Source organism: Oncorhynchus mykiss, chromosome 9, assembly GCF_013265735.2.
Source record: "Oncorhynchus mykiss isolate Arlee chromosome 9, USDA_OmykA_1.1, whole genome shotgun sequence".
Lineage (NCBI taxonomy): Eukaryota > Metazoa > Chordata > Actinopteri > Salmoniformes > Salmonidae > Oncorhynchus > Oncorhynchus mykiss.
This window is the reverse complement of record NC_048573.1, coordinates 27,194,888-27,213,766: the sequence shown is the minus strand read 5'-3', so window position 1 is coordinate 27,213,766 and position 18,879 is coordinate 27,194,888. Positions and strand designations below refer to the sequence as shown.

The following is an 18,879-nucleotide window of genomic DNA, read 5'->3' as shown; positions in this document are numbered from 1 at the left end:
AAGTACTGTATTCTGTTTCCTGTGTATAGCCGTTCAGGGGAGAGGACAAGATTGTGCTAATAACCATTGTTGAAGGAGGAAGCTAGTAAAACATGTAATGGAATAAAACAGGTCACAAGCACTATTAGCACCATCTGTGACACCACGGTCATATGATCCAGGGGGGTGGGCAAGTCACCTGATGCAAAGAACTAGAGCGCCTGAACTTACGCCTAGTGAATATTGTGTAAGTCATTCCGAGTTGTATCCATTAGGGCACACAACTGTAAATGTTTTAAAACAAAATTAGTATTTCTTATTGGACAAATCTAAGTAGCCCCTCCCTGTTTCAGTCAGTTTTCTTCCATTTGGTGCCTAATGAATACATCCCTGGTTCACTCAGCGAGATGTGATCAAGTAACATTGAATTAACAAATCATTTGGCGCCTCATTTGTTTGTGGTGAGTGTCAGGTGCTATCCTGGCTAATCTAACCAGACCGATGGATGTTACTTCCTTGTTTGGTCGAATCAGTCGAGCAACAATCCATCTAGTGTTTGGTCTAGAGACAGGTGAACGGATACACAGTAGCAGGTTCATCTCTCATTTCTGTGATCCGATTTAATCAATTCAAAAGCAATTAAAACAGATCAATGTCAATTTAATAAAACTTTGTGGGCTACAACAGAGCGCAGGCCTTAGGTAATAAATACATAAACCAGAGTGGTATCAAGGGTCACAAAAACATTTACAGTACATTGAAAATACAGTACGGCCTGATTTTAACAGAACTGGTTGTGGTTGGTAAACGGGGCAGGCAATTCTCACTTCTAGAAATTAAATCACATGCTACCGAATGTGCTTCACTACACTGCTGTTTTCACCACAGGATCAGCCCATGTCTAATAGGTCAGAATGTGCATTGTGCATTGTAGTAGGGGATCGCAATGCACATATTTTAGGCCAAAACATTATGTTGTTCGAGAGTTGTCAAGGAGCCCCAAGCAAACACACATCTCTATCTGGAGTAGACGTCACTGTTTTCAAGACGTATGTTACTGCAGTTTGCCCAGTGACAGTAGGTCACAGATACTGTTGCATTCTGGTCCATGCTGGTCCTTTAGGAAATAACTGACCCCCCTCTCAGCGAAGTTGGTGGCACCTTTAGGGGTCCTGAGAGAGTGGATCTGAGGGTCTGTGAGGTACGTCAGCCCCTTCCCATTGGCGGTCACCCACCCTGGGGAAAGAAAGAGAGAGAGAGGGAGAGAGAAAAAAAAAAAAAAAAAAACATTTAGTGACATGTAGAAAATGTAATGTAAAATGCTGAATTATAAGATTCAACAAATTAACGTTATATTCACCTGAGACATAGACAGACACACCCACACTGCACACGCGCACTGCACACACACACACATGTACACGCGCACACCTTGTAGGTCGACAACAACCTCTTGGCATCCAGAGAACTGGTAGGTGAAATGTCCGAAAGCGATTCCATATTCTGACGCCTTGAACCGCTTGTCCACTTTAGTAGTGTTGTTGGTGAGCTTCACAAAGTCCCCCAGCATGTAGGGCTCCACTGTCACACAGTCCACCACCTCATCCCCCTCCAAGATCTGAAACAAAACAAGCAGCTGTCTAAACAGGAGGAAGGTTCACTTCTTCTGAAGATGTGTAAACATGACATTTTACAATACGTTTTGGCAATTTAGTCGACAATCTTATTCAGAGCGACTTACAGTCAATGCACTCAACTAAGGCCGATAAAACAACCACATATCAGTCATAGCAAGTAAAAACAGTCCTTCATAATAAGGAGCTATCAGAAAATAAAAATCCCATCTTTCAATATGACCATGGTGAAGTTTGTTTCTTTCTTTGGATTGGTTTCTTTCTTCTTAGGGTAAAGCACACTCACTGTGTATGAAATGTGCTCTACTTAATTTGATTTGGTGAAGTGTGGCTTTGGCACAACAGGTCCCAATGTTAATTAAAAAAGCTAATCAAATGCTAAAAAATATTAGTTGTGTGTGTGTGTGTGTGTGTGTGTGTGTGGAAAAGTATGTCAATATTTCATTTTGAACGGTGTTATTAAAATGTCAATCACCTCATTGCATAATACATCAGGAAGCTAAGCCACGGAGTACTAGCCTGGACCCAGACCTGTTTGTGCTGTATAGCCAACTTCTATGGAGTTGCTCCAACAGATCTGGGCCCAGGCTATCAGAGCACTTACAATCACCAATGAATCAATGATTCGTGGGACGTTAGTTAATGCCTTACCAGTAGCACTTCTGAAGGGATGAAGAAGATCTGAGCGGTCACTTTCTCCTTGTAGAGTCTCTTGTTAAACTCTGTCACGTAGTACTGGGCCGTCATCTGCCTCTCCACGTCACTCAGGTGGAACTGAATGCCCTTAGGTTCTAGGTACTCCTTCCCCACATAGCTGAAGGGGGAAATGAAAAACGCGGAGAACATGTTCACGTTAGGGCCCAATCCTAACTCGAGACGGGCACACAATGTTTACTTTTGCAAAAACATAAAAGCATGCATCGATGTCGATGGGAGACTGTGCGAAAATGTGAGTATCTCTGGAGTTAGGATTCAGATGTTTCTGTGTTTCAAAGCTGGATTCAATTCAATCTTGATTTATCCCTACTGACCTACTCAGCCTTTCCTCTTGGTGTAGAAACTGCACCCATAATGCTATTCTCTGCTGGCCTTGCTTCCCTATTGGCTCTCCGATGTACACATAGGTCTCTCTGGACGTCCACAATCCAGAGGCCCTGGAGTACTTCAGAAGGAGAGCACCTGGAGAAAAGAACACGTTTTTTTTTTAGAGGTTATTACTACGCAAAATACAATTTTTTACCATGTAATATAAATAACTTGTAATTTCTGTTTTGTAAACTTCAGTGCAACCGGTGTCAAGTTCAGTATGAACCACTGTGTATGCTGGAAATAGTTATGTTCAGAACCGAGTCATTTCCATCACAGTTTAAGGATAGTCCAGTACAAGTTCAAGAAATTGAGCATCTTATGTAACATAATCTTAATGTTAAATAACCTCTATCTGAAGTGGCCGTTGGTGCATTAAACCTTTTGAAAGCATTGAACTGTATGTAAACATTACATTTGTATATTTCATCTTATTAGAACTTAATAATTATTTCAAGTTGCCTTTTACCTTGTAAAAACACAAAACAACCATGACTTTACACTTTCTATAACACTACGAGGCAAAAGGAACTCACTGTAGGCGCTTTTCTGTTTCCCAAGCTTGAATTTCATGTCACTCTGCAGTCTCTTTAACATACAGCCATGACACATCCCAGCCAGGAGGGCGATGTAGTCCTCCTCTGTCAAAACGTACTGGTTCTCAGGCACTAGACCACCCATGATGCCGTGCTTTAGACAGGTATAGCATGAGTGGTTTGGGTGAGAGGGAATCTGCTTCTCTCCAGCACAGGGTTCAGTGTTGTGGACTATGTGTCCTATCTCTTTCTCCACCATCTCATAGGAGCTGTCTATCTCTGTAGAGAGACACTGCTCTGGGATGAGGCCCTCAGATCCTAGTTGTGGAGGTCTTCTGTGATACGCTGCAGCACTGTTAGGCCCAAAGGGGTGAGGGGATCCAGTGTCTTCCTCCGTTTCTGCTTCTTGATCCACAGTGAAGTTCGGAACTATCTGCGAGGAGGCGGGACCTCGGTGTTCATTTACAGCTGCTGGGGCTGCAGAACCTATTTGTGGTACTGCAGCTGCCTCCCGGGATGTGTCAGATAGGGATAGTTTCTGCCATGATGACTGGGAGCCGAGGCTGTCGCCAATGGAGCTAAAAGAGGAAGTCCTCGACTTGTCTTGGTACTCTGGATGAGTCACTACTCCGTCTCCTGTAGGTCTCACCGACACTGACGCACCACACCTGCGACACTCCTCCTCGGTCTCCACAGTCTCGATTAGACTCTGTTCGTCGATCATTTCAAACTGCTCAACATCACTTCCGGTGTGGGTGGATGATGAGGAAGTGACCCGGGTGGAAGAGTTGGATCCTGCCTGAGCACTGAGACTTGCTCTGATATCTCTTTTCCTGGTCTTGCTTTTAGATTCGGACCCATTTTCCAACCCATCTTCACTAACCTCGGTGAGACAGTTTGGATCGCACAGATACTCCATGTTTACCTTATCCGGAACACTGCCATCTTTGTTGCCACTACAGCTGAGGGGAGAACCAGTGCTGTTCAAAGATACTTTTTCAAATGAGGACCCAAAGCTGCTACTGAGTGATTTGAGGGACATTTTATTATAGCTATTGCTTGGTAGCTCTTCAGTGCTACCCAGAGTTGTACAGAGCTCCTGTTCCTGAGGTAACCTTGGAGCTAAACAAAAAGGTGCTTTGTCTCTGTGTAACTCTTCTTTATGTGTGGCTTTTTGGGGCTTGTGGTTCTCAGTGGCACACTCTGTGTTAGGGGCCGTTGCCGTGGTCCCCAGTGCTGTTATACAGAGTCCAGCCTGGTGGCCTTCATGTTTCCTCCTACAGCTTGCCTCAGAGGCCTCACACACTGAGGTGTGGTACTGCCTGAACCTCCCCATCACCTGGGAGAAACCATCCAGAGTGAACCGCACTGCTCGCTCTTCCACCACGTCTCTATAGCTATCTGGGATAAACGACCCCTTGTCTGAGTTCAAGAATGGATTGACCCGCAATAGAATCTTCACTTGGGTTATCAGACTCATAACTCCAGTGCAAAGAGCATCTCTCTGTTGGCTGTCTGCATGGCAGTAGGCATAGAACTTCTCCAAAGCCTCCCGGCATACCAATCTGGCCTGGTCCACTGTCTTCTGAGGGGTGCCCAGCCACTTGTGACTGACAGTCAGAGAGTAGGCTGCCTTGAGGAATGTGTGGAGCTCCTGTTTGCTGGTGACCATGTCCCCCCCTGTTTTGGTAAGTAGGCCGATCTCAAAGGCTTCCTTGGCCTGGAGGAGGAAGGAGTGTTTGTCCGAGGGGGGGCATTCTACTGAGAAACTGTAGGACAACAGACAGGTGCCTTGGGTGACCTGGAGAAAGAAAGAAAGAGAATGACATAGCATAATATCTAGTATTATGTTAATAGGCAGTTGTGTCACAGTGCTCACCTAGCAGTAAGCTCCAGCCTCTCTAGAAGACTTCTCGCTTATCCACCCCCCCAAGACAAACACAAAAGAGAGAAAGAGAGGACTCACCACATTGGTTAACACGTACAGTGAGGCATACTGGCTGTACACCACCGCCATTTTAGCTGCCTCAGCTGCTGAGAGGAGACGGTGGCCATCGTTCTCAAGGAAACACTACTCCAGACATAAAGGCATATACTGAGGTCATGTAGCGGTCAGAGACATTAGAAAAGCGTCATAAATCATACAACTTACACAGACGTCAATGTGTATCTTTAGAACACAAATGATTTCATTGGTTAAAGACTTGAGTGCTCACCAAGTCAATGCCCGGATTGGTCTTAAATGCATGGAAGTCGCCATCATTCATAGACACCAATATGTTGGCCAGAATCCCAAGGGACGTTCCAATGCCCTACAAATCAAAATGCATACTAAGTTAAAACGCATACTAAACACATATTAAACCTTCATAAAGTAGTTTTTAACACCACTGGAGGACAAATATGAGCAGTTCACAGATTGCGTGATTTAGTATTCAGTTATTCATTGGGGTGCACTGGATGTTTAGGCTCCACCTTTTTATCAGGTTGAGGAAGAGCGTAATAGCCGACCAGGGAGGTCCAGATCAGCTCAGCAGCCTCCAGCCACAGTCCTGAGACGAAACATACAATTCAGAGATGGGGGGGGGGGGGGGATGCGTAGACATAATGCTATACATCCTCTCTCTCTCTCTTTCTTCCCTTACCCAGTTTCTGCAGAACCTGTCCACGCACTTGCACACTGACCGCCTGGATAAGAGTCCTATCGCTGTCAGACTGATATATCCAGCAACCTGCAGATTTCAAACACGCATGTTGACACAGACCCTCATGGGGGATCATTAAATGGTAAGAGAATTTAATTTTATAAGCCTACCTGTTGCTCCACTAGTGTTGATGAGACTGCTCAGTATGTACTCTGCCTTCTGGAGTTTACCTGTGGGCGAGACAACAAGCATGACAAATGATACAAAGCAATATACATAAAGGAAAATTCCACCCCAAAACTATTTTTTTGGTATTTGTTTCATTAGTCCATTGTTGGCATACTCGCAACATGTTTTGCTTGTCAGCAATCACGTTTTCAAGATATACTTTTGGGGTGGAATTATACTTAAAGGTTAAGGAGCTTTATCTTGATAGTATGGTAAATAAATTAAAAACAGATAACTAGTATTCCAATACACAGCATGGAGACATCGCATGATAAAGAGACGGACTCTAATATCGTCAGTAAACAACAAATAACCAATCTGTGAGAAATATAGTCTGAAGTCGCAGAATGATGACCTCACTCACCGTCATTGAGATAGACCCTGGCCTGTCGTATGACCAGCTGGGGGGCGATGGGGGTTCCTGGGTAGTGTCTGTGGAGGAGCTTGGTGATCTTCAGCAGCCGGCTGGACTCATCTGTCCAATACAGGAACCGATCCATCAGGAAGACCACACTTGCCGCCCACTGGGGTTCCCTGGCCAAGATGGACGCCTTCAGCAGAGCCTGACACATTAAAATGAATCAAAAGTTTAAAAAAAAATACTTAAAAGACAGTCTTTTTGTGATAAATGGCATCTTGAATCAGTGCATTCATAGTCAAAATAATATTTTTTGATATACAGTGCCTTGCGAAAGTATTCGGCCACCTTGAACTTTGCGACCTTTTGCCACATTTCAGGCTTCAAACATAAAGATATAAAACTGTATTTTTTTGTGAAGAATCAACAACAAGTGGGACACAATCATGAAGTGGAACGACATTTATTGGATATTTCAAACTTTTTTAACAAATCAAAAACTGAAAAATTGGGCGTGCAAAATTATTCAGCCCCCTTAAGTTAATACTTTGTAGCGCCACCTTTTGCTGCGATTACAGCTGTAAGTCGCTTGGGGTATGTCTCTATCAGTTTTGCACATCGAGAGACTGACATTTTTTCCCATTCCTCCTTGCAAAACAGCTCGAGCTCAGTGAGGTTGGATGGAGAGCATTTGTGAACAGCAGTTTTCAGTTCTTTCCACAGATTCTCGATTGGATTCAGGTCTGGACTGACTTGGCCATTCTAACACCTGGATATGTTTATTTTTGAACCATTCCATTGTAGATTTTGCTTTATGTTTTGGATCATTGTCTTGTTGGAAGACAAATCTCCGTCCCAGTCTCAGGTCTTTTGCAGACTACATCAGGTTTTCTTCCAGAATGGTCCTGTATTTGGCTCCATCCATCTTCCCATCAATTTTAACCATCTTCCCTGTCCCTGCTGAAGAAAAGCAGGCCCAAACCATGATGCTGCCACCACCATGTTTGACAGGGTGGATGGTGTGTTCAGGGTGATGAGCTGTGTTGCTTTTACGCCAAACATAACCTTTTTCATTGTTGCCAAAAAGTTCAATTTTGATTGTGTCCCACTTGTTGTTGATTCTTCACAAAAAAATACAGTTTTATATCTTTATGTTTGAAGCCTGAAATGTGGCAAAAGGTCGCAAAGTTCAAGGGGGCCGAATACTTCCGCAAGGCACTGTATAAATTAAACACAGTTCTAAAAATATATCTTAGCCTGCGTCCCACATGTCACCCTAGTCTACCATTGACACATTTAGAAAACACATGCCTTCATCAGGGAGTGCTTTGTTTGATTTTGCTTTGATATGAGTGGCAGCCGTGTAGGGCCATATTACCAGTAGCTGTGGTAGATGCAGACTAATGACGTCCTTCAAGTTGACTTTGTCCTGGGAAGTCACGGACTGCGTGTACTGCCACTTCTCTGGTACAAATGGCCACCTCATTGCCACTGCCTCCTGCAGTAGCATGCTCAGTTCAACTGGCAGGGACTCTAGAAATTAGGGGACAGAATATGGGTGAAGAGAAAAACAATACAGAAAAGTTTTTTTTTTGTTGAAAAATTTACTTAAATATCATGCTTTGAGAATACCTAAAAGCTACTCTAAAGTTAAAATGGGCCTATTTGAGATCTATGGGTTCATTATACAGTAAGCGATAAGGTCATTCACAATAAATTATTCACAATCGTTATTGTTAACCCACTTTTCCGTGATTATGATCTCGTCTCATCACTGCAACTCCCCAACGGGATCAGGAGAGGCGAAGGTCGAGTCATGTGTCCTCCGAAACATGACCCGCCAAGCCGCGCTTCTTGACACCCGCTCGCATAATCAGGAAGCCAGCTGCACCAATGTATTTTTAAATTTTTTTAGACAAAATGAACAATTTACATCCCTACATCAAACATGTCCAACAAAACACAGGTATAAACAAGAAAATACTAAATACAATCCAAAAAGGTCATTAAAGCTTGCTGGTGAAACCTAGCCAATTTCGCGGCTAATCTTTCAGGAATATAATTACATTTCAATAAAAACGGAAGACCTCCCAATTTATTAAACACATTGTTTGGAATGAAATACCAAATGGATTCTGTATTGTCAACACATCTTTTCAACCAAATTATATTGAAAGTGTTAGGTCAACAAAATGCAACATTTCCAGACCTTCAGATATTTTATGAGAGGAATTACTTGTTTAGTTTGTGAGACCTATTTTTACAGATGAAGTCAAGAAAGGTCTTGTTGATCTCTTTACAGGGCGAGGGATTTACAAATAAAGATAATGAGGGGTACACAAAGCGAGACAGCCCCGCTGCCTTGGACAGAAGGACACTCTTCAAAGTATAGATTGTCTGTGATCGAACTGAAATGGTCCACCCACACAGACATCATTGTGAAGAAGGAGAAACTGCGCCTCTTCAACCTCAGGAGGCTGAAGAAATTTGGCTTGTCACTGAAAACACTGCCAAACTTTTACAGATGCACAATCGAGAGCATCCTGTCAGGCTGTATCAAAGCCTGGTACGGTAACTGCACCGCCCTCAACCGCAAGGCTCTCCAGAGGGTAGTGCGGTCTGCACAACGCATCACCGGGGTCAAACTACCTGCCCTCCAGGACATCAACAGCACCCGATGTCACAGGAAGGCCATACAGATCATCAAGGACAACAACCACCCGAGCCACTGCCTGTTCACCCAGCTATCACCCAAAAGGCGAGGTCAGTACAGGTGCATCAAGCTGGGACCAAGAGACTGAAAAACAGCTTCTATCAGACTGTTAAACAGTCATCACTAACATTGAGTGGCTGCTGCCAACATACGGACTCAAATCTCTAGCCACTTTAACAATTAATCATTGGATGTAATACATGCATTACTAGTCACTTTAAACAATGCCACTTTATATAATGTTTACATACCCTACATGACTCATCTCATATATACTGTACTCTATACCAGACTGCAATATGCCGCACAGCCATCACTCATCCATATATTTTATGTACATATTCTTATTCATCCCTTTACACTTGTGTGTATAAGGTAGTCGTTGTGAATTTGTTAGATTACTTGTTAGATATTACTGCACTGTCAGAACTAGAAGCACAAGCATTTCGCTACACTCGCATTAACATCTGCTAACCATGTGTATGTGTGTCACGCCCCGACCTTAGATTCTCTGTTTTTCTATATATTTTGGTTAGGTCAGGGTGTGACTAGGGTGGGTACTCTAGTTGTTGTATGTCTAGGGGTTTTGTCATCTAGGGTTTTTGCATGTCTATGTTGGCCTGATATGGTTTCCAATCAGAGACAGCTGTTTATCGTTGTCTCCGATTGGGGATCATATTTAGGTAGCCATTTTCCCCATTGTTAGTTGTGGGATCTTGTCTACATGTAGTTGCCTGAGGGCACACCAGTAGCTTCACGTTTCATTTGTTCTTTATTGTTTTGGTGAGTTTCAGTTTTATTAAAATATATGGAACTCTATTCACGCTGCGCCTTGGTCTAATCATTACGACGAGCGTGACAATGTGACCAATACATTTGATTTGATCCCTTTGTAGACAATTATTAAATATATTATTTTACATTTTTTTAGGAGAGAAATTCATAAATTGACTGACGAAGTAGTTTTTGGATAGATGTATTCCTAAATATTTAACAGCCCTTTACAGGAATGTTTTATATTTCTTTATCATCATAGTCATATAAAACATAAGATTTCACATTTAGAAAACATTCACTTTTAATCCAGATGCAACAGAGAATGCCGTGATAGCATTAAGCATGGTCTTTGTCTTAATTTTTGTATTTAAAAAAAAAAGGAGTAGTATTGTCAGCCAGTTGGGACATTTGGATTTCTCTGTTAAAAATGGATAAGCCATGCAGGTTTGCATTATTCAGAATATCTAGAGATAGAAGCTCCACTACCAAAATTAATAAAAAGGGTGAAATTGGGCATCCCTGTCATACACCTGTGTTGATACTGAATCTTTTGGATATATTAAGGTATCACAGAACTATTTATATATTTGTAAAACATGTGAATGACTTTGATAAAAATGTTCACCTTAACCAATAAGTTTCAGAGACCGAAAGAGAAATTCATGTTCAACGGCTTTACAAAAGTCCAAAAATAAAACAGCATCCGAGTCAATTGCATCGGAATAATCTAAAAGGTTCAGGACTAAACGAATGTTGAAACTTGTGACTGTCTTTCATAAATCCTGTTTGAGTCTAATTTATAAATGGTATCTATTGCTTTCTTTAAATCATTTGGCATAAACCAGAGCAATCAATATTTAATAAATTAAGTTGTCTCCAATTGTCAATGAAAGAAGGGTATTTACCAGGCTTCGGAAAATAAGGTCCTGTTTCATAGTGGAGACCATTACACCATTTTCAATGCAATTTTGAAACATTAAAAATAGGGTCTTCTAGTAACTTCCAAAACTGCCTGTGGAATTCAACTGACAGGCCATCAGGGCCAGGTGATTTACCTTTTTTCATTGAATTCAGAGCCTCTCCAATTTCTTCGATTGACACAGGTGAATCGCAAAACTGAGTGGAAATCATCTTCAATTACAGGGACATAATTCTGAATGTGGCAAATGTAGCTTTCACAACCATCTCCCTGAAATTGTGAGTTGTAAAGGTTCTCATAAAAGGAATTGATAAATGTTGATAATAAAAAATAACTGGTGTTTCTTTCCCCCTCTTCAATCCATTTAGCTCTTGGTCTGACAAAGGCACCCTTTGCCAAATCTGTGTAAAGCTGTTCTAATTGTAAAGATTTAAATAGAGTCTTCTTCTTGAGAAAGATCATCTTCCTTCAGAAATGCTCAAATTCGCTGATCAAATCTTTTTCTCTAAGGTTCTTCAGGTGCTTCAGCTCGTTGGCACATTTAATGGCTACAACTCTGACTTCATAGTTGAAGAATTCAAATCACATACACATATTTAGCAGATGTTATTGCGGGTGTAGCTAAATGCTTGTGTTCCTAGCTCCAACAGTGCAGTAGTATCTAACAATTCACACCAAAACACAAATCTAAAAGTAAAATAATGGAATTAAGAAATATCCATACATACATACATACAGTGCCTTGCGAAAGTATTCGGCCCCCTTGAACTTTGTGACTTTTTGCCACATTTCAGGCTTCAAACATAAACATATAAAACTGTATTTTTTTGTGAAGAATCAACAACAAGTGGGACACAATCATGAAGTGGAACGACATTCATTGGATATTTCAAACTTTTTTAACAAATCAAAAACTGAAAAATTAGGCGTGCAAAATTATTCAGCCCCTTTACTTTCAGTGCAGCAAACTCTCTCCAGAAGTTCAGTGAGGATCTCTGAATGATCCAATGTTGACCTAAATGACTAATGATGATAAATACAATCCACCTGTGTGTAATCAAGTCTCCGTATAAATGCACCTGCACTGTGATAGTCTCAGAGGTCCGTTAAAAGCGCAGAGAGCATCATGAAGAACAAGGAACACACCAGGCAGGTCCAAGATACTGTTGTGAAGAAGTTTAAAGCTGGATTTGGATACAAAAAGATTTCCCAAGCTTTAAACATCCCAAGGAGCACTGTGCAAGCGATAATATTGAAATGGAAGGAGTATCAGACCACTGCAAATCTACCAATACCTGGCCGTCCCTCTAAACTTTCAGCTCATACAAGGAGAAGACTGATCAGAGATGCAGCCAAGAGGCCCATGATCACTCTGGATGAACTGCAGAGATCTACAGCTGAGGTGGGAGACTCTGTCCATAGGACAACAATCAGTCGTATATTGCACAAATCTGGCCTTTATGGAAGAGTGGCAAGAAGAAAGCCATTTCTTAAAGATATCCATAAAAAGTGTTGTTTAAAGTTTGCCACAAGCCACCTGGGAGACACACCAAACATGTGGAAGAAGGTGCTCTGGTCAGATGAAACCAAAATTGAACTTTTTGGCAACAATGCAAGACGTTATGTTTGGCGTAAAAGCAACACAGCTCATCACCCTGAACACACCATCCCCACTGTCAAACATGGTGGTGGCAGCATCATGGTTTGGGCCTGCTTTTCTTCAGCAGGGACAGGGAAGATGGTTAAAATTGATGGGAAGATGGATGGAGCCAAATACAGGACCATTCTGGAAGAAAACCTGATGGAGTCTGCAAAAGACCTGAGACTGGGACGGAGATTTGTCTTCCAACAAGACAATGATCCAAAACATAAAGCAAAATCTACAATGGAATGGTTCAAAAATAAACATATCCAGGTGTTAGAATGGCCAAGTCAAAGTCCAGACCTGAATCCAATCGAGAATCTGTGGAAAGAACTGAAAACTGCTGTTCACAAATGCTCTCCATCCAACCTCACTGAGCTCGAGCTGTTTTGCAAGGAGGAATGGGAAAAAATGTCAGTGTCTCGATGTGCAAAACTGATAGAGACATACCCCAAGCGACTTACAGCTGTAATCGCAGCAAAAGGTGGCGCTACAAAGTATTAAGTTAAGGGGGCTGAATAATTTTGCACGCCCAATTTTTCAGTTTTTGATTTGTTAAAAAAGTTTGAAATATCCAATAAATGTCGTTTCACTTCATGATTGTGTCCCACTTGTTGTTGATTTTTCACAAAAAATACAGTTTTATATATTTATGTTTGAAGCCTAAAATGTGGCAAAAGGTCGCAAAGTTCAAGGGGGCCGAATACTTTCGCAAGGCACTGTACATACATACATACATACAGTGGGGCAAAAAAGTATTGTCAGCCACCAATTGTGCAAGTTCTCCCACTTAAAAAGATGAGAGAGGCCTGTAATTTTCATCATCGGTACACTTCAACTATGACAGACAAAATGAGAAGAAAAAAAATCCGGAAAATCACATTGTAGGATTTTTAATGAATTTATTTGCAAATTATGGTGGAAAACAAGTATTTGGTCACCGACAAACAAGCAAGATTTCTGGCTCTCACAGACCTGTAACTTCTTCTTTAAGAGGCTCCTCTGTCCTCTACTCGTTACCTGTATTAATGGCACCTGTTTGAACTTGTTATCAGTATAAAAGACACCTGTCCACAACCTCAAACAGTCACACTCCAAACTCCACTATGGCCAAGACCAAAGAGCTGTCAAAGGACACCAGAAACAAAATTGTAGACCTGCACCAGGCTGGGAAGACTGAATCTGCAATAGGTAAAAAGCTTGGTTTGAAGAAATCAACTGTGGGAGCAATTATAAGGAAATGGAAGACATACAAGACCACTGATAATCTCCCTCGATCTGGGGCTCCACGCAAGATCTCACCACGTGGGGTCAAAATTATCACAAGAACGGTGAGCAAAAATCCCAGAACCACACGGGGGGACCTAGTGAATGACCTGCAGAGAGCTGGGACCAAAGTAACAAAGCCTACCATCAGTTACACACTATGCCGCCAAGGACTCAAATCCTGCAGTGCCAGACGTGTCCCCCTGCTTAAGCCAGTACATGTCCAGGCCCGTCTGAAGTTTGCTAGAGAGCATTTGGATGATCCAGAAGAAGATTGGGAGAATGTCATATGGTCAGATGAAACCAAAATATAACTTTTTGGTAAAAACTAAACTCGTCGTGTTTGGAGGACAAAGAATGCTGAGTTGCATCCAAAGAACACCATACCTACTGTGAAGTATGGGGGTGGAAACATCATGCTTTGGGGCTGTTTTTCTGCAAAGGGATCAAGACGACTGATCCGTGTAAAGGAAAGAATGAATGGGGCCATGTATCGTGAGATTTTGAGTGAGAACCTCCTTCCATCAGCAAGGGCATTGAAGATGAAACGTGGCTGGGTCTTTCAGCATGACAATGATCCCAAACACATCGCCGGGGCAACGAAGGAGTGGCTTCGTAAGAAGCATTTCAAGGTCCTGGAGTGGCTTAGCCAGTCTCCAGATCTCAACCCCATAGCAAATCTTTGGAGGGAGTTGAAAGTCTGTGTTGCCCAGCAACAGCCCCAAAACATCACTGCTCTAGAGGAGATCTGCATGGAGGAATGGGCCAAAATACCAGCAACAGTGTGTGAAAACCTTGTGAAGACTTACAGAAAACGTTTGACCTCTGTCATTGCCAACAAAGGGTATATAACAAAGTATTGAGATAAACTTTTGTTATTGACCAAATACTTATTTTCCACCATAATTTGCAAATAAATTCATAAAAAAATCCTACAATGTGATTTTCTGGATTTTTTTTTCTAATTTTGTCTGTCATAGTTGAAGTGTACCAGGCCTCATCTTTTTAAGTGGGAGAACTTGCACAATTGGTGGCTGACTAAATACTTTTTTGAGCCACTGTATAACCCTTTGCACCCGGATTGAAATAATGCCAGGCATCATCAACAGAGAGATCCTTGCATAATGTTCTGATGATATTGCTAGTTTGAGAGCTTTGCTGATCGTTTTCCACCTAGAATGAGTCAGAGTCATCAGGTGTTTCGTTAAAATCGCCTGAGAGATTTAGAAAAGTCTCTGAATATTTGTTGTGTAAATCCTAAAATTTTCTGGCAATTTGGGATAAAAAGGGGTCTTATTTGGAATACCTTCCAGTTATGTCCATACACATTACAGATGATGAAAATAGCATTGTCCTCCTGAGTCGTGCAGCGGTGTAAGGCGCATCACTATGGACCCGGGTTAGATTCCAGGCAGTGTCACAGCCCACCATGACCAGGAGACCCATGAGGCGGTGCACAATTGGCCCAGCGTCGTCCGGGTTAGGGGAGGGTTTGGCTGGCCGGTACTTCCTTGTCCCATCGCGCTCTAGCGACCCCTTATGGCGGGTCGGACGCCTGCAAGCTGACTTAGGTCACCAGCTGGATGGTGTTTCCTCTGACACAAGGGTACGGACGGCTTCCAGGTTAAGCGAGCAGTGTGTCAAGAAGCAGTGCAGCTTGGCAGGGTCGTGTTTCGGAGGACGCATGGCTCTCGACCATCACAAGTCCGTAGGGGAGTTGTAGCGATGTGACAATACTGTAACTACCAATTGGATGTCATGAAATTGGGGAGAAAAAAAGCGTAAAAGTACAAAACAAATGACCCATCGTGAAGATGTAGATTCTAGAATGTCGCCTTTCAACTTGTGGATAAGCGTCAAAACACCAGCAGAATGGTTTGATCCATGACCGAGATAGGCCTATCTCCCTATTGTGACTGAAAAAAATAGACAATTTTTCATACAAATGAGTTTCCTGAAGATGGACAAAATCTACATTACTGGCGTTTATAATATAAACACACGGCTTTCCTTTTTGTAAGATCTCTCAAACCCCTTTGTTTTCAACTAACTCAATAGAGTGAATGCAAACTCCTGCATAAAGATGTGAACAATAAAACAAACAGTAAACCTCGAGGGTTTACTCCGACAGAAAACTACACTCAGGTGAGGTAGCGGTGGTTCCAGCTACACCAACGTGTCAGAGGAAAAACTGATCAACTGAAGAGAGAAGTCAGCCTGCAGGCGCCCCGCCCGCCACAAGTCGCTAGAGCACAATGAGCCAAGTAAAGTCCCCCATGTCCAAATCCTCCCCTAACCCAGACAACGCTGTGCCAATTGTGCACCACCCTATGGCACTACCAGTCACAGCCATTAGTGACTGGATCTAACCCCAGGCTGTTGTGACGTTGCAACACTGCGATGCAGTGCCTTAGACCGCTGCGCAACTCGGGAAGGCAAATTAAGTTATTTGGTTTGTATTTAATCCTATTCTACGCTAGATTTAAACACCTGACAACACATTATGGCCCCGCAAAGCTACAAACTTTGTCCCAGCCATAATTTTAGAACTAGGCAAAGAGCACCCTCTGCTGGAGTACCTCTGTATCTTTGGAAGTTGAGCTTGACTTCCTCTGTGGGCTCCACAACCACCAGACCTGCTGCAGACGCAGCCCTGTGACACTCCTCTAGCATGGCTCCCACCTCCTTGCTGTCCATGGTGCCTTTTAGTAACCTCTCGTCAGTCCTCTGGAATGTATACAATGAATCGATGTGTATACAAGAGAAGATCAGTGTATGAAAATAAACAGGTGCCCATGTCCCAGGGCCCAGCTCCACAACCTGTGAGAAGCTGAGTGTGTTGCAGTTTCCATTGAAGGAAACAACCCGCTTATTTAGCTTAGCCAATGGTCTGGTATGAGATGAGACAAAAATAAACGGTTATTGACACCGAATAGACTACTTATATTTCCTATCACAATCTGTTGTATAGTAAGCTATTGACAGAAATGCAGAGAATTGTAGGCCTCAGTAGGGTAAGTAATACAGTACTTATGATAAGTATAATATGACGTGTCCACTAAATGACCACACTGGTTAGCTGATCAACTATACCCGGACAGTGACTGTTGGTAAAGCATGCAGTCAACCAGAGAAAGGCAATAGTAAGCGTGAAAGTAACATGTATCGGCTTCTATTTGCCCCATCTTATAAATGACTTATGGCAGAGAAAAATAAAAGTTAAGTGACATCCGTATATTTGTGCTGATGATATCGTGTTATTTTACAAAAGATACGACGTGACGTTTCCATAAAGTGAAAACCTACCTCTGACACCGTCGGCTTATAACTTCCTGGTTGGGCAGAACTTTGGAGGATGGGCATTTGTGAGTACTGCAATTTCATTGGTTTAAATTCTGAATTTAAGATTGATTGACATCACGTGGGCATCTCTAGTTTAAAAACACACGGGCATTGCGAGTCTCTCTCTCTCTGTGACTTGAGCCACCAGTGTCTTTATTGATATAATAAATAGCCTACTGTTATAAAATCGATTGATTAACAAGACCACATAAAACATTCTGAATCAGGAGGCTGCTCAATTCTTGGACAACGACATGCCATGAACGTTCTCCGTAGTCTCGCAATGTCAGAATGTTCAGAGGATATGCAGCCTAGATGTTTTGCATGTTGAACACTGATATGTCAAACAGACAGTGTGCCTGTGTGTTAGGCTTATATTAACCTAAATTCTTCCCGAAAAAGCGGTAAAATGTAACCCATGTCTACATCTACCTATCAATTGTGAAAGACTATTCAAACAGATTGCCTAAGAACAAAATTACCAGGCCTATATGCCCCAAATGTATAAATAAATACCGTTATCATTCATGCACATTTATTGGCGGTGGGGTGCTATATACGATGATGCATCGCAAATAGGCGGAACTGTGCGACAGGAGATTGAGCTGAACCACTGCAGTGTTAACCTCACAGCACAGCATATTACTTATGTACGGCTCTAGCGATCTCGAGTAAAGAGAGTAAAACCGCAACATGCATCTATTTTAACTTGGCGCTAAGTACTGGCAGCTGGCAGTAGTAGTGCGTTGCATAAGCGCATGGGCAGACGTGTATTTGAGACCTGTAGCTGTGGAGCATCAACTCCAACGGATCTCATATCTGGAACTTGTGACTTCATTTTCGCATGATTTACTGCGTCTTTTTGCAAGGACTTGCAAGTGCATGCATAGGCTTTATCGTTTGGTCTAGATGCTACCCAAAAAACTACACCCGTACAGTTCGATCAATGTGATCTAGATCATAGCCAGCCAACCTACATGGTCTGGTAATTTGTTTATGGACGGTATCCTGGCGTAGAGGCTGACATTATTTTAGTTTCAGCGCATAACTAGGCAAACATTTCGTGTGATGGGACTCTCCAAACTCTGAAGGTAAGACATATCTGGCTACAACAGAGTGCATGGTTATGCACTTGTGATGTAATTCATGGTCTGCGATATTAATTTGATAAACCTTTTATGCAGGAGTGATTTATCTCGGTTTGGACGGATCTTGGCTTCATTACCTCACTTTTGTCTTTATACCGAATAAGGCGAACTTGTGGAGGGTCATTTCAAGAGGCAAGCTGTGACACTAGTTATATTTTGATAGTGTTATTTTCCAATGGCTCTTTACATGATCTCCAAGTTGCGCAATTACATATGATTTATCCGCATGTGGCGCAAGAGAGGACTAGCCTAATCATGTAAACACATACTGTGCTGCATACATCGTAACAAAACATTGCCCAGGGAGATCATTCAAGATTGACTTTGAAATTGGATGTCTATACATATCCCGAGGACATCTGGGAAATGCCTTCAAAACCAGCCAAGCAACCTGGTCTCAGAGCATTTGGTATTATTCTGTACATAACGCGAACAAAGGCACCCCAAAATGTAGTGAGTTCGAATCTCATCACGGACAATTTTAGATAATTAGAAACTTTGCACAATACTTAGCATGTTAGCTTCCCCTTTCCCTAACGTTAACCCTTTAATCTAACACCTAAACTTAACCCTAACCCCAATGGAACAATGCAGAGCAGAAGGAGC

The 18,879-nt window shown here is 42.3% G+C and overlaps 2 protein-coding genes across 7 annotated transcripts in view; one reads left to right on the top strand and one right to left on the bottom strand.

Annotated features, from left to right (window-relative positions):
- Nucleotides 1-579: 579 nt before the first annotated feature.
- alpk1 (alpha-kinase 1) lies at nucleotides 580-17,246 on the bottom strand. Its single transcript, XM_036987710.1, has 14 exons — nucleotides 17,090-17,246; nucleotides 16,363-16,510; nucleotides 7,845-7,999; nucleotides 6,473-6,671; nucleotides 6,051-6,110; nucleotides 5,881-5,967; nucleotides 5,711-5,787; nucleotides 5,452-5,547; nucleotides 5,202-5,306; nucleotides 3,236-5,036; nucleotides 2,645-2,792; nucleotides 2,265-2,427; nucleotides 1,411-1,597; nucleotides 580-1,215 (listed from the first exon to the last, which is right to left on the bottom strand). Exons 1-14 carry the CDS (start codon nucleotides 17,165-17,167, stop codon nucleotides 1,034-1,036), a joined length of 3,486 nt encoding a protein of 1,161 aa, XP_036843605.1. The 5' UTR covers nucleotides 17,168-17,246; the 3' UTR covers nucleotides 580-1,033.
- Nucleotides 17,247-17,725: 479 nt separating this feature from the next.
- The window catches only part of LOC110531842 (RAS guanyl-releasing protein 2), a 79,087-nt gene continuing 77,933 nt past the window's right edge, over nucleotides 17,726-18,879 (top strand). For 5 of the 6 annotated variants that reach the window (XR_005053218.1, XR_005053217.1, XM_036987713.1 and 2 more), the window contains exon 1: nucleotides 17,726-18,216. The gene's annotated coding sequence lies outside the window, so the exon portion shown is untranslated. The remainder of the gene's footprint in view (nucleotides 18,217-18,879) is intronic. The other variant, XM_036987711.1, reaches the window with a different exon arrangement.

What these genes read in the sequence shown, in the direction of transcription:
- alpk1 (XM_036987710.1), bottom strand. Translation starts at nt 17,167, where the DNA reads ATGAAATTGCAGTACTCACAAATGCCCATCCTCCAAAGTTCTGCCCAA. An exon ending in TGCATCTACCACAGCTACTG is followed by an intron (nt 6,672 to 7,844) that starts GTAATATGGCCC and finishes TTAATGTGTCAG; the next exon opens with GCTCTGCTGAAGGCGTCCAT. An exon ending in GGTTGTTGTCGACCTACAAG is followed by an intron (nt 1,216 to 1,410) that starts GTGTGCGCGTGT and finishes TTCTTTCCCCAG; the next exon opens with GGTGGGTGACCGCCAATGGG.